This window comes from Lissotriton helveticus, chromosome 7 (genome assembly GCF_964261635.1).
Source record: "Lissotriton helveticus chromosome 7, aLisHel1.1, whole genome shotgun sequence".
Lineage (NCBI taxonomy): Eukaryota > Metazoa > Chordata > Amphibia > Caudata > Salamandridae > Lissotriton > Lissotriton helveticus.
In genome coordinates this window covers 990,855,597-990,870,479 of record NC_136068.1, presented here as the reverse complement: position 1 = coordinate 990,870,479, position 14,883 = coordinate 990,855,597, and the positions used below count along the sequence as shown (strand labels likewise).

The following is a 14,883-nucleotide window of genomic DNA, read 5'->3' as shown; positions in this document are numbered from 1 at the left end:
AAGGAAGTGGCATCTTTAGGCAGGGAGGGACAAACTGGATATAGGTCTGGATCGTTAGCAGTAGTGGGATCAGAGTCATATACCAAGGATCAGGATTCCCCTAATGCCCCCCTCCCCCTTTTAAAGCCCCACTGCCTGAACGTGGTGACCCTTCAGGTGGTGGGTCATGTGTTTGAGACAGTGGTAGAGGAGAGGGAGGAGGGGATGGAAGCTGTGTTGATCGTGGTGGAGGAAGCGGAGGCAGTGGAATAACAGGACGACGACGATGGTGGGGAGGACTTGTGGCTTTATCCTTTTCTTGGGAGGAACAGGAATGTCTAGTGCCTCCTCAAATGTTAATTTCCTCTTTGGTGGAGGACAGGGATGAACCAGAGCAGTTTCTTTTTAAATCCAAATCTCTCTCCGACGAATGACCATCTTTTCCAGAATGAGTTTGACAGGAGAGATTCTTCTAAGCACTATTTTTACCAAAGTCTTTAAGATTCCCCTATATCCAGTTCTACTAATCGGATTTTTGTCTTTTTGGTGTCCATGTATTTAAAATAGGCACTACCTTAAAGCAGAGTGCATCCAAAAGCAGTTACTTTTCATAAGCAAGCATCAATTTGAATAGTGAAATGAACCAGCGCCTCCTACAAATATCTTACCTCCGGGGCCAGTACAAAGGTCTGCATGAACCTCCGCATGGGTTGGCGGTTATTAGAAAGTTCTCCCATCACCTGAACCACCACTCCATCATTCAGAGTAGCATGGGCATCCACATGGCGTATCTTTGTGTGGCAGTCTTTGAAGTTCAAGGACATGACCTTCTTGTGGATTTCCTGCAGATGGAAATAGGTGACAAAAGTTCACAACTCGGTACGCGCCATAATTCTGAGCCCAGCTCTAGTTCGGTTTTCTCACCCAAGTACCTTTTCAGTGCAGCACTGATGGCAGTTTAGAGAAAAAGATATCAAAACTAAATCAGCAAGACAACAGGTGCAAACATGATCCACTTTAAAATACATACTGTGTTTTAAAAACGTGGTGTATTCGCAACTTTGGATTCTGAGGAGTCCGCTACAAAGATGTGAGTTTTGCAAGGCTAAATAAGCAAAGTGTGTCTAAGAAGTGAATACATTTTGTACCACGTTTTTGACAGCTAATTTAGGATAACCTAGTTCATCAATCCCAAGAGGCAACCTTAGGATTCTAAAACATACCAACTGGTTCTATAACCACTCATACAAGAAAAGCAAATAAGATCAAGTGTAGAGGAGAACACGCTTTGCTGGTAGCAAACACAAAAATCGTGTGCAGAAAACCTCAAGCTGAAAAGTCAACTGTTCAGGACTAATGGTCTCCCTTAAGTTAGAACCACACTTTTTAGAGTTGGATTTACACAACAGACTGTTAGGAGGATTCAAGATTCATAATTAAAATGTAGCCATGTACTTCATTAGCATTTCCTTTTTAAGCATGTAGACTAATAACAAAGTATGGGCATTTACAGGCAGAAATGTTAAAGTTGTTGGATTTCATGAAAAACTGCTAAACAGAACCTGGGGGTTGCCCAAAATTCAGTAAAGGTAGGTATTTCAGCACATTGACTATGACTAGCTACTGCTTAAATTACCCACAAATTTGGAAACTGCGGTCACTAGTCACTTTTTCTTTGACAGATCATGTACTCTGAATAGATCTGTCAAATTTAGATCCAGCAAGTAATTTACTGAAATTGTATTTGGCACATAGGTCTGCATCTTCACTGATTATTAATATAATCGCGTGCAGCAACACATACGAATACCATTCACATTGTATCCAATAACGCTCAGACACAATTTAAACAGTGTTACAGGGTATATTACCAATGCCATTCTTCATTGCAAGGTTACACGACTTTCAGTACACTATCAAAATGATAAGTGCGAGTCGCTCTGGGTGCTCTACACTTACAAGTGTTAAAAGCACACATCAAATCTAAGTAGAATGCTTACAGATTGGCCGTACACTGCATCTGCAGGTTTTCCAGTGGGATCCAAACCTCCATGGACATAGGACGAGCTCTTTCCATAGAACCTAAACAATAAAATATATATATATTTATATATTCAAGCATCTGCCTTACGTTAAACAAACAAAACTTATACTTATATTTCAAGACTACCAGTGGGGATGAACAAAGGGGTTAACATATCAAAACTATTCTCAGACCTTTAAATTGTCTTTTTCCAATGGCCAAGATATCCAGCATTACTAAAGGAAGATCGACAATATTATCACACATTAAAATGGATCTCGAAAGTAGAGTTAGGCATAGTGAGGGGCTGCAGAAACTAACTCTCTGGCCTAGAGCACAGAAAGACTGGTTTACCTGTGCAGATAATCAGGAGCCTGGTTCAGTAGAGTGTAATACTGTCTCACAAATTCCCGCCCGACCAGCAGGGGACTTGGCTTCTCCATCACCATTTCTTTGGTCAACTGAAAACTAAGACAACAAAATGTTATGTTAGGCCAGGAGTGAATATCCAAGAGGAGGGAGCGGAAATTCTATCAAAGCAAACATTTTTAAAAAAATTAAAAGGCTAAACTGCTTTAAAAGGCTCAAATTAGTGCACATGAAACAGATGCCTTAATAGCAACAAGGACAGGCAGAAACTGAACAAAAATAAGCGTTCATATTACCGACATAAGATCTCTTAAGTATCAGTTAGCACCCTTATTGTGCAAATATTTTGCACAAAAAAATGAAGATGCAGTATGCACAAACATTTTAAGGTGCTAATTTACACCTTGTGGATCTCACAGTGATGTCTGACACCAAACTACATTGGCCTTTCCAAAATACAGATGGATTGACTGACAATTCCCAGCTAGCACCACAATACAAACAAGGAAAAATACAATTCCATTCACTTCTAACACTCACTTGTTTTGTACTTACATTCCACAAACTATTTCTATTGGTGCAGGGAAATTATCAAACGGATTTTCTGCACGACTTTTTTTTAATTTTATTCTTTTTACTAATAGTTGCCCCACCACAAAGAAAACAGTAAGAAAAAATTATGTAGAACAGAGGGCAAAATCTTGCAAAATAAACTGCAAATGAATCATTTGTGCTTGTTTCAGAGTCTTTCCCCGTATAAAGCGTTTTGTCAATCATTTGTGCTTGTTTCAGAGTCTTTCCCCGTATAAAGCGTCTTGTCAATCATTTGTGCTTGTTTCAGAGTCTTTTCCCCGTGTTTAGTGTTTTCCCGCTGTTTTCCAATCTTTTGTGCCTGTTTAGCAAGTGCGCTTTGTTTTTCCATCTGCGCCTGCCCCTTCGTCATCTCGGCCCGCTCTGTCTCCCGCCCTCCTCGCCGCCCCCCGCTTCCCGCCACTACCGCCGACCCCGCCCCTTTTCTCCTTCTGTTCCCTCCCCGCTCCCGCCTCCCAGCTGCTCCGCCCACCCGCGCACTTCGCCTCATATGGCGACCGTGCGAACGCGCAGCGGTCACGCGCAGCGGGCGCGCCGATTGTGCGCCGATTGTGCGCCGAAGGCGCGCCAAAGGTAAGCCCGTCTGCGCCCGTCCGCGACCGGATCGCGACCAGCGCCAGGACCCCTGGTCCCCACCGACGGAAGCCGACCCGACGAACCTACAGCGCCGCCGACCTCACCGCACTCAACACCGGCCACATCCCAGGATGTCACCGAGCCGCCCCGAAGCACACCCACGGACCCTTCAGCTGCCTCGCCTGCAAGTTCACCTGCATCCGGACCTTCCCTGCACCCGACAAGCCGAACTCCAGCAGCACCCACCTCAAGTGCATCCTGCTCAACACCCGCTCCGTCCACAGACACGCCGTAGAACTCTGGAACCTGCTCAACACCACCGCCCCCGACGTTGCCTTCATCACCGAGACCTGGATGAACGCCTCCTCAGCCCCAGACATCGCCATCGCCATCCCAGAGGGCTACAAGATCACCCGGAGGGACCGCGACAACCAGACCGGAGGAGGCATCGCCATCATCCACAGAGACACCATCCGCATCACGACCAACACCGACGACACCCTCACCACCGCTGAACACCTGCACTTCCAGATCCACACCAACCCGAAGACCACCCTCAGAGGCACCCTGATCTACCGACCCCCGGGACCGCGCACACGATTCAGCGAGGACATCGCCGACTTCGTCAGCCCGCACGCTCTCCCCTCCGCCGACTACATCCTCCTGGGGGACCTCAACTTCCACCTGGAGAACAACAACGACCGCAACACCATCACCCTGCTCGACAACCTCGACAACCTCGGACTCAAGCAACTGGTGACCACCCCCACCCACCTCGCCGGACACACACTCGACGCCGTCTTCTCATCCAGCAAAGACGTCACCTTCAGCCACGCAACAGGACTCCACTGGACGGACCACAGCTGCGTCCACTTCACCTTCAGAAGAACGACGATCCACCACCTCCAGCAACAGGTTGCTCGAAGAAGCTGGAACAAGATCACAGCCGACCAGCTCACCACCTCCCTGAGCCAGCACCCTCCCGCCAACTCAGCGAACCCCAGCCAGGCCGCCGACAACCTCACGAAGTGGATCAGCAACTGCGCGGACGAACTCGCCCCTCTAAGGACCCCGCCCAGCAGATCCCGCAGCAGAAAAACACCATGGTTCACCGACGAACTCAAGCGCTCCAAGAAGAACTGTCGAGCCCTCGAGAAAGCCTGGAGAAGGGAACCAACGACGGACAACATGACCACCCTCAAGCTCGCCACCCGGAAACACCACCAACTGATCCGCGCCACCAAGAAAAATGCATACAAGGACCGGCTGGACAACAACGCACACAACTGCAAGGAACTCTTCAACATCGTGAAAGAGCTCTCCAACCCCAACGCCGGAAACAACGACATCACACCGTCGCAAGACCTCTGCAACTCCCTCGCGTCCTACTTCCACAACAAGATCACGGACATACACAACAGCTTCAACAACCAACCAACGCAAGCCACAACCGCAACGACGCCACCATCCACCACCCTCCGCACCTGGACCCCGATCAGCACCGAAGACACCATCCGCACCATGAACTCCATCCATTCCGGATCTCCGACTGACCCCTGCCCTCACCACGTCTTCAACAAGGCCGACGCTGTCCTCGCACCCCACCTGCGAGACATCATCAACACCTCCTTCGACTCCGCCACCTTCCCTGAGAGCTGGAAGCACGCCGAACTCAGCGCTCTCCTCAAGAAACCCACAGCAGACCCCACCGACCTCAAGAACTACCGTCCCATCTCGCTCCTCCCGTTCCCGGCCAAAGTCATCGAAAAGACCGTCAACAAACAGCTGGCCGCCTTCCTCGAGACGAATGGATCCCTCGACCCCTCACAGTCCGGCTTCCGAGCGAACCACAGCACCGAGACCGCCCTCATCGCCGCCACCGACGACCTTCGAACTCTGATGGACAACGGAGAAACAGCGGCCCTCATCCTCCTGGACCTCTCCGCGGCTTTCGACACTGTCTGCCACCGCACCCTAGTACAGCGCCTCAGCAACATCGGAATCCAGGAGAAGGCACTGGAATGGATCACCTCCTTCCTCGACGGAAGAACACAAAGAGTCCGCCTACCACCGTACAAGTCAGAGGCCACCAAAGTCATCTGCGGCGTACCCCAAGGATCCTCGCTGAGCCCAACCCTCTTCAACGTCTACATGAGCCCCCTCGCGGCCATCGCACGCCAACACAACCTGAACATCATCTCCTACGCCGACGACACCCAGCTGATCCTCTCCCTGACCAACGACCCCGCCACCGCCAGAGCCAACCTGCACGAAGGGATGAGAGACGTAGCCGAATGGATGACGACCAGCCGCCTGAAACTGAACTCAGACAAGACGGAGGTCCTCATCCTGGGCTCCACGCCCTCCGCCTGGGACGACTCCTGGTGGCCCCCCGCCCTGGGCACCGCACCCAAACCGACGGACCACGCACGCAACCTGGGCTTCATCCTGGACTCCTCCCTCTCCATGACCAGACAAGTCAACGCCGTCTCCTCGTCATGCTTCAACATCCTGCGCATGCTACGTAAGATCTTCCGGTGGATCCCCACCGAGACGAGGAAGACGGTCACCCAAGCCCTCGTCACCAGCCGACTGGACTACGGCAACGCCCTCTACGCCGGAACCACTGCCAAACTCCAGAAGAGACTCCAGCGGATCCAGAACGCCTCGGCGAGACTCATCCTCGACATCCCCCGACGCAGCCACATCTCCGGACACCTGAGAGATCTGCACTGGCTCCCGGTCAACAAGAGAATCACCTTCCGGCTCCTCACCCACGCGCACAAAGCCCTGCACGACCAAGGCCCAAGCTACCTCAACAACCGGATCAACTTCTACACTCCCAAGCGCCTCCTCAGATCAACCAACCACGCCCTCGCCGCCGTCCCCCGCATCCGAAGAGCGACAACAGGAGGAAGATCCTTCTCCTACCTGGCCGCCAAGACCTGGAACTCACTTCCGACCAATCTGCGCCTGACCCAAGACCACCTCTCCTTCAGGAAGAAGCTCAAGACCTGGCTGTTCGAGCAGTAGCGGCACCCCCCCCCTCCCAGCGCCTTGAGACCCTACGGGTGAGTAGTGCGCTCTACAAATGACCTGATTGATTGATTGATTGATTGATTAACCATCGCCTGTATGGGACAGACTTAAGTACACTACACTGATTCACAAAATGACTACATCTATGGATGTCATCATTATCACTGAAAATGAAGGATCTCGAGAGCAGAGAAATTAGGAAAAACATCAGAAATGCTGATGGTATGCTTACCACACTCCAAGGGTTCTTGATCAAGTTAAGAGTACAATAAGGTCATAAGTAGCGCTATCGCAACTCAATAGGTTCAGTAAGCAATTTCAGGAAGCCGCACATAAGTGTGGAGTTAATCCTTGAACTAAAAAACAGTCCTCCTTTTCCCCCCCCCAACAATCAAATCTAACTAACATACCTGCTATGAGGCTTTAAATTAACATTTGTTAGTCCCAATAAATCCACTTATGGTCATTGAGGTATAAGGTTATTGAGGTATAAGGTATATTGCTTTCTGGGATGGTGGTAAACTCCCCACAAAATGTGTTAATAGCAAACAAACTAGAGCACAGATGAAAATATGCATCTTGTACCAAACACCTGCGGAAACTACTGTACAAACAAACATGTATTGGAAAGATCAATTTAGGTGAAAACTCAAATGGAGCAATCTATGCTTCTAGCTCAGGGGCATCCGCTTTGATACCTGGAAACAGTAAAATCAATAAGAAATCGTGATCCCATCTTTGCCCCACTGATTCTCTCAACCACAACTTGATCCTCAAGAAATACGGCTAAAAAGCCAAGAGAGCCTGGTGCTAGCTCTCTAAAGAAAGAAACCAATCCTGTCTGGAGCTGTGCCCTTGCACTCTTGGATCTTCGTTATAGCCATGACTACCCAGACTCTACATTGCTCCAGAAAAAAAGCAGCACAGGCACTCATCAGCTATATCTCAAAGTACGTAAATACATTTGACCATCTCACTCAATCTTCCCGCCCCCAAAGGTCAATTGGCAGTCTGCATAGTCTTCAAGAGCAGTTTAATCATCCATAAAGATATTACACTCAGCCCCCAGATACCCCCCTCCTCACAACCTGTACAACACCAACTACAGACAATTGAGTTAAAAGGGAAAAAGCACAGAACAGAGGCCTTCATTTACATATCTAGATTATATAGAGACACAGCCCCTCCTTTACAAGGTTATCAGAACTGTTCTTCACTTTAGAAAAGCTCTGCAGACACACGTCTTTAAAGAACACTGCACATCAATGTAGTTAAAGTCTGTCTCCTCTCAGAAGTCAGCAAACACCCAACCCTCAGAAATTGCTCTGTGTGCAATTCTGACTTTGGCTCCACCAAGCTCAGCTAGGTACCCTCTATACAAACAGTACATATTTCCAGGGTGTTTAGGTAACAACCATAATCTGAGAGATCAATAGAGTGCCGAGCCACTGTAAAGATCCTGGGTCAGTAATGCATCTTTACCAAACGCCAAACACAAAAGGGTTGATCACTACAATGTGATTGATCATTTTAGTAGACAACATAGTCAATAAATTTCACGAAAAGAGATATGGAGATAGAATTTGCCCAACACGAATGCACGAAGAATCTTTAACAGAATAGGTCAGATGTCTTGGAATGTTTCTTTAGCAGAAAAGAAAGGATAATGTTACCCGTTAAAGAGAGTTGCTTATTAACAGATTTCAAGTGGCTGGATACCTGAAGAAGCGATGAGGGCGAAGGCACATAGATGGTTTTCAGACTACGCCATTACAAATTCTGGACTATCGGCAAAAAAAAGTTCAAACTTCTCTCAAACAAATGAAAAAGAAGCATGTGGTGCAGGAAGATATAATAAAGAGGAAGTTAAGTAGAGACTGTGGGACAGATTCAGCCATCTTTAATTCAGGACTAAAAAGAGATGGCTTTGCCCTTTAGTTAATACAAGCAGGGGACCGGGGGAGTGTGTAGAGGAGTTGGGGCAGACTAGGGCCATTTATCCAGCTAAAATGCTCAATTTGTATATTGAATAAAGTGCAAAACTGGACATAGGATCGAGTAAGTACGGAACCAGAAGCATGCTCCCATCATAAGAACAATTTTTGCATAACGGAGACAAGGGTCATAGCATTTCCTCCACTGGAAAAACTCCGTGTGAATCTCACTTAGGACAGGAAAGGAAGTCCATTTTTCCCCCGCATCTGGCACTTCCTTAACTACTGCTGTCAAGAAGCAAGCACTGACAGCCAATAGGTGGAGTCTTTTCGACCCATTAGGTCCCCCACTCATGTTTGTCGATGTAAAAAGACAACAACAAAAAAACGATGGGATGTAGCAGGCACCCCACTGACGCTTGAGGTGTGGCCCTGCAGTAAAAGAGCAACTTCAACGCAGTGTCTGATATCATTAACTCTGCAGAGCAGGGACGTTCCACCCTGGTAGCATAAAATTAATTGAAAAAATGTGAAGCCCCTTTCTATATAGGAATAATTGTGTAGATTGTGTTATGTACAGTCTGTAGATAAAAGTCAACATAAATAGTTCCTCTAGTGCAGTGGAAGGATACACCTCGTTTGGCCAGCCTATTGATCATTTTAATTCATTGATCAGAAAGCTTTAAAGGGGCCATTCATTGCAGGGGGAAAACAGTTCTCAGCTCTGCATGCTAATAATCACCAGTGATTTTTCTAGACTTTTCCCGTAATGATGCCTGCATGGGCGTTGTGGTGCATTTCGATGTCATTCACGAGATGAAGTGCAGGTAAATCTTTATTCCGATAATAAAATGGGGGCGTGGAAGAGCATTATTTTCCCACCTTCAATAACAAGAGATGGTGATATATTTATCTTTTTACTGTGACAAATGTTGGAATCTAGTTTTATAAAATAGCTAAACCATTCTTTGGAGCTAAAATTCTTTAATTTAAAGGGTCAGATTATCAAACAATCTGGGGTCACAACTTTGCAAGAAGACAGTTTAATGAAGTGCAATATGGGTAATCCAATGAGAGCAGGAGAGAAAGGTTCAGACAATAGCCTGTACCGTGAGGGGTAAGGAAGTTTTGTAACTTTAAATTATTGAACATATTGTTCATTCTTTCAGTGTCACTTGGAATGACGAGGTGTGGGGAGAGTTCCGAAGGTAGTCAAGCTGGACCGCGCTGGCTTGGTAACATCCTCCTGTCAAGTTCCCTCTTCATTAAATGGAATATTTATACCTCAAGAGGCATCTATGATCACTTAAAAATTGTCATGAATAAATCAGCAATAGCCAAAAAAATCATGACTAAACTACAACCTTTCTGCCGTAATTGTATTTCAAATAATGTAATATAAAGTACAATTTACGTTACAGGGAACGATGGTTACCAAAGTTTATCTGATTCTGAAAACTGTGCTTATTCGAGCTCATATTGGATAGGTCTTCCTGGAGGATCCTGCATGCTATTGTGGATCTAGGATAACGTATATATCATGGGGAGACAAGGTTTTTGTTGATTCATGTAGTTCAATTCATGATCGCTTATGAAACCTTGGTCCTTCCCATCTCTTTTTGATGTCAGGATCTCAAGTGCCAGATCTTTGGAGGGGGTCAGTTCTCAGTTTCAAATGTGTTCATAAGCAAGGATCTGGTTGGTCATAGAGTTTGCCGATGGGACAAAGGTAGAGGGTACTCTTAGGCCAGTCTGTGAGGTTCTGAATGGTGCGAGCAATGATTAAAGAAATATCTTAAGCAAATTTTACAAAATAACCTGAACAGCTCAGTCTTCAATGTAAAACGATTGGGCGTGCCGTAGGGACAAACAGTCCTTTGCTGAGAATATCTTCTTCCTCTTAAAACATAGGATGAGATGTTCCCAACAGGGTTGTGTTATTTGATCACCACCTGTACACCTTGCGTCTGGTTGATATTTCACCATGGCTCTCCGGCGGGAAACGCACCTGTTTCTGGGTCTTCCCTCTGCCCCTCTCCTAATTCACATTGGCTGGGTGCTGGTCTCGCGACCATTGGACTCCTCGACCTCTCCGTGGTCTCCATTGGCCCTCCCCTAAAAAAGGGAAAGGTGCTTGGGGGTGGTGCCAGTTCTCTTGGTATCCGTAGTCTGTGCTTTGGCCTCCCTGCTCGTTCTCACTATCCATGCTGTAGGAGAAATCTGAGAAAGTGGTGCAATTTCTCCGTCCACGTTCTAGTCCCGATTTTCCTTACTTTGTCATTTTTTAAGCGTAATTTCAAGGTCCTTTGCAGTTCCTTTCATTTTTGGTAAGCTTCCCTGGTGTAGATGTGGATATTTTGATCCAAGCCGGACTTTATGTCTGCACTTTAAGGAATAGACTTTGATGGGACATCTTTGATTTATTTCATTTATCATGAGTGTTTTACGAACTCCTCACATTTTGTGTGATTTTGTGCACAATTACTCAGAGCCGTGACAGGGACGGGCTCGTGTTCAAACCACACCTTTATGTTTCAGGTGGAGTTTTTTTCCACTCTGTGATTCGGAGCCTTCGAACCCTCTCCCTCACTCCTACCCTCCGTGCAGGGTTTCTCATGGTAAATATTAGGAACACTGGCCCTGTATATCAAGATCTTGAATATTTTCATCCCCCTAGACAGTTTTTAACTTCGTTTCACTTGTATTCTAGGTGCCCCTCCCCTTCACAGTCCGGAGGAAGACCCCTATGTAAGGTAGCCACATACCTACAAGTCCCTGGGGTCGAAACGTCGACACTTTCCATTTCAAGCCAGCTTGCAATCAACAGATTCTATTGCCGTGTCTTATTTCTATAGCTTGGCTTCCATCTACTTTAGTTCAATTTCAGTAGTGGCTAAATAATATGCTGTCGCTGTCGTGTGATACGAACATGTTTATATTTCCATAATTCTTTTTTCCTATCCTACACGTCTCCATCGTTACAAATAATCACCCATTCCTCTTCTCCCCCCCCTTTTTCAGGGCACAACATGCAATGTTTTCATGAGTTATTGTGCATACATGTGTCATTGTGATGGTGTGATTAAATAACACTGTTCATGCTTTTGCAAAATCCTCTTGATCGTTTTCTTTAAGACTTATAATTATGTATATTAGATTGCCTCTCTAAAAAGGTTTACTTACAACTCCTGGTAGATGCCACAGACAAATGTTGGAAAGGAACAAGCGGCTGGCTATAGTACATATTGACTAGTGAAGCACTCACGAACGTTTTGCTATGTTGAAGTCATCACAGGAAACATCAGCAAGAATAATTTACTTCATTATAGAGATATGTCTGACAACCTTCAGACAGTGACTACAATCCATTGCCAGTGTGCATTAGCATGGAATGCTTGTATTGCACTTCTGAAAGACTTTGCTCTCCACTTAGACATCCACCTGCATACAGCGAATATGGCAATTATTTTGAATCTGGCAAACCAGCTTGGCACTTGACTATTGTGAACCAAGGCTACAACAGCTGATCAACTCACTGCCTCAGTGCTGAACACCCATAGGAACAAGATTAATTAGGAAGCACCAGACAAACTTTTATATGCTAAATGATTAACTATTTTATCAACGTTTTGGCTGTTATGTGGTATAGCTTGAATTTTTCTTCAATTCTATAATGTTTTGCATCTCTCTGCCTTTCTAGTTATTTGCTGGCACGGTTTACCTCATATTGTAATTCAACCTACAACATTTATACAGCATTCTGAAAAAATTCTCCTCAGGTGGAAACAATGGCTCACGCATTTCAAAAACGACTGACAATCATTGGTAAAAAGTAATGCAGAAAGAAAAAGCACCCTGGGATTGCAGGCCTGTACAGTTTTAATAACCTACCTAAAACGTAAACACCCAAGATGTTTGGATGTTGGGACAATTATGTATAGGTGATTTAGCGCAAAGAAAAACTTTTCAAGAAAAGATTAGTGTAGCGTTAGAAAGGTATTTTTCTTTTTTTTTTTAAATAATAATTTAAAAACCAAGAGCCAGGAGATATCAAATTGTGAATCTGAAAAACACATCAATATTTACCTCAGATCAGTTGGTCTTTAACACTTTAAAAGAACAACAACAAAAAAACACAGACGCTTAAGCTGTGGTACTCCTACATTAAAGAAGGTATTAGACACTGCCAAGGGCATTGAAAGGCCAATGCTCTTGAAGGTGTTAGCAAGTTAGGCGCACCATCAGTTTGTGTAGGACCGGAAAATAATCCTGTGAGTGTGCGTCTTCTTTTAAAGGCAAGAACAGCAAAGTTAGCTTTTAAGAGAATGCTGATATTAGGTGTCTTTCTAAATCATACTTGAGCAATAACCCATCATGTTCTGCCATTGTTAGCCTTCAATTACAAAGAAAAGTGGTCCCTAATCAATAGGGGATGTACGAGAGTAAATATAGGCTAAATAGGTACTATATTCTTTACCCAGCCGGGCAGTATTTAATTTGGAGTACATCAAAATACATATACAATGTAGTGTGTATACAAGCAGGACACCAGCCGACGCCCGACTAACACATTTAGTAAAGAACAAACAAGGAGGTAGAGGCAAGTACAAACAGTCTGTGTTTCATAAATATATCCAGACAAGTTGAAAAAACACACTATTACTTCCAATCATATTTACAATTTATAGGCATATAGTGTAATCAGGTCGACGACGTTTCGAACCCTATTTAAATTCAGAGTTCATCTTCAGGACAACAGTTACATGCCTTTTAAATGAGAAAATACAACCCACACTATGGCGGTGTACACAGACTGAGCAGTGGCAGCACTCCAATGGCATATGGAGCAGACGATAATCAGGCAAAACTCTTTCCGATGATCGAGATCTGATCTCTTCTAGGTAACGGGTCCACAATGGGGGCCTCGCTATCGTGGACACAGAGCGTGAGCTGGAACACGCTTTAAAAAGCCTCAGTAATCATAAAAATAATGCAATGCTGGAGCCTATTTCAGATGAATGGGACAGGCATTGTAGTATAGTTGTTCAAATTGCTGGCACTGGAATCCGGCACGCTCTCTCGATTAGGGGCACCACGGTCACTGGCATTTGAGAAGTGTACAGTGTTACAGGTCACGGAGCCCCCCTAGCAAAAAAAAAAAAAAAAAAAAAATCACAAAGATCAGCTGAGCTACCATCATCTGGATGTCGGAGAGCGCTCAGAATTACGGTAAGCCGTGCCGCATTAGTGGAGGCAGTGGGGAGAGCAGAAATGTCCTGCAGATCGGGACACTGAGAACGCTTGAGGTGTTGTGGCATCAAGAATCATGGAGTAGCTGAGAGAAAGGGAGGCTTCCGCTGAAAATGTATTCAGCACAGAGGATGTGCCTGATGACACAGGCAACCAAGCCTCACAGAGAAGAAGTGATCAGCTTGCTGAGGCTAAAGATTTAATGAGACAGTTGGAAAAGCTACAGAGGAAAGAAATATCCAAAAAGTGGGAAATGGAAACGGATATGAAAGCACGGCTGATGAATTAAGGGCAGACGATTTTTTAATGTCTGACCTAAATCTTTGACATATCCTGGTGATGCAGATATTGTGACTCAACTATATAAGAACAGAAGTAATCGATGTTCGTGTGTAAATGAAACACGGAAAGAAAGACACTTACACATGCCACGAAGTTACTTTACGTACAGCAATGTAAGCATCCAAGGTAAATGTGCATGCAACATATAGATGAGGAGAAAAACTAGTTTTAAAAAAACGCAAATAGAAAATAGTCAGAGAGAAATGAAGAAAAAAAGAAGAAATAAACAAGATTTTGCACTGGTGATAAGAATATTTCACTCCCGTGATCGATGTGCTAGCGGGGGCTAGTGGTGGAGAGTGGGGAGAGAAGCTGAAGTTTCAGTAAGCGGGGTTGGGTTCAAATTTGGATGAGTGAGGGACGTGTGGAGGATCGCATGGCTCGGGAGGAGGCTAAAGGGGGATGGGTGCAGGGGGATTGTGTCCCAGACTGCGTGGTTCAATGGAAGTGAAGGAATGCGGCGGTGTGGTAATCGGCGGTGCGCAGGAAGAACTGGGGGGTGCTCGCATGAGTTGGGTAGTCGCATGCAAAAGCCTTTCATCCTTCTGAAAAACAAGTTGGATGGGGTGGGGGGCGGGGAGAAGGAGAGTGAGCAGCTCGAGGCACTATTGATGAGGGTGAAAGGGCGCGCCAAGCTGTAGCTCGAGGCGCTATTGATGAGTTGTAAATGGTGGCGCCGTCGATAAGAAAGACTACTTGTGACTGTGCCAAACGGGGCAAAAAGACTACGTATGGCTGTGCCAAGGGGGCAAAAACTCAGACTGAACCTTCCACTTGTGC

The 14,883-nt window shown here is 45.7% G+C and overlaps 1 protein-coding gene across 4 annotated transcripts in view; it reads right to left on the bottom strand.

Moving 5' to 3' along the window:
* The window catches only part of G3BP1 (G3BP stress granule assembly factor 1), a 509,287-nt gene that overhangs the window by 432,370 nt on the left and 62,034 nt on the right, over nt 1–14,883 (bottom strand). For all 4 annotated transcript variants that reach the window (XM_078653632.1, XM_078653634.1, XM_078653633.1 and 1 more), the window contains exons 2-4: nt 2,357–2,470; nt 1,980–2,061; nt 648–821 (exon numbers count right to left, since the gene is read on the bottom strand). In XM_078653632.1, coding sequence (XP_078509758.1) covers nt 648–821; nt 1,980–2,061; nt 2,357–2,451 — 351 coding nt within the window. In that variant the 5' untranslated portion in view covers nt 2,452–2,470. The remainder of the gene's footprint in view (nt 1–647; nt 822–1,979; nt 2,062–2,356; nt 2,471–14,883) is intronic.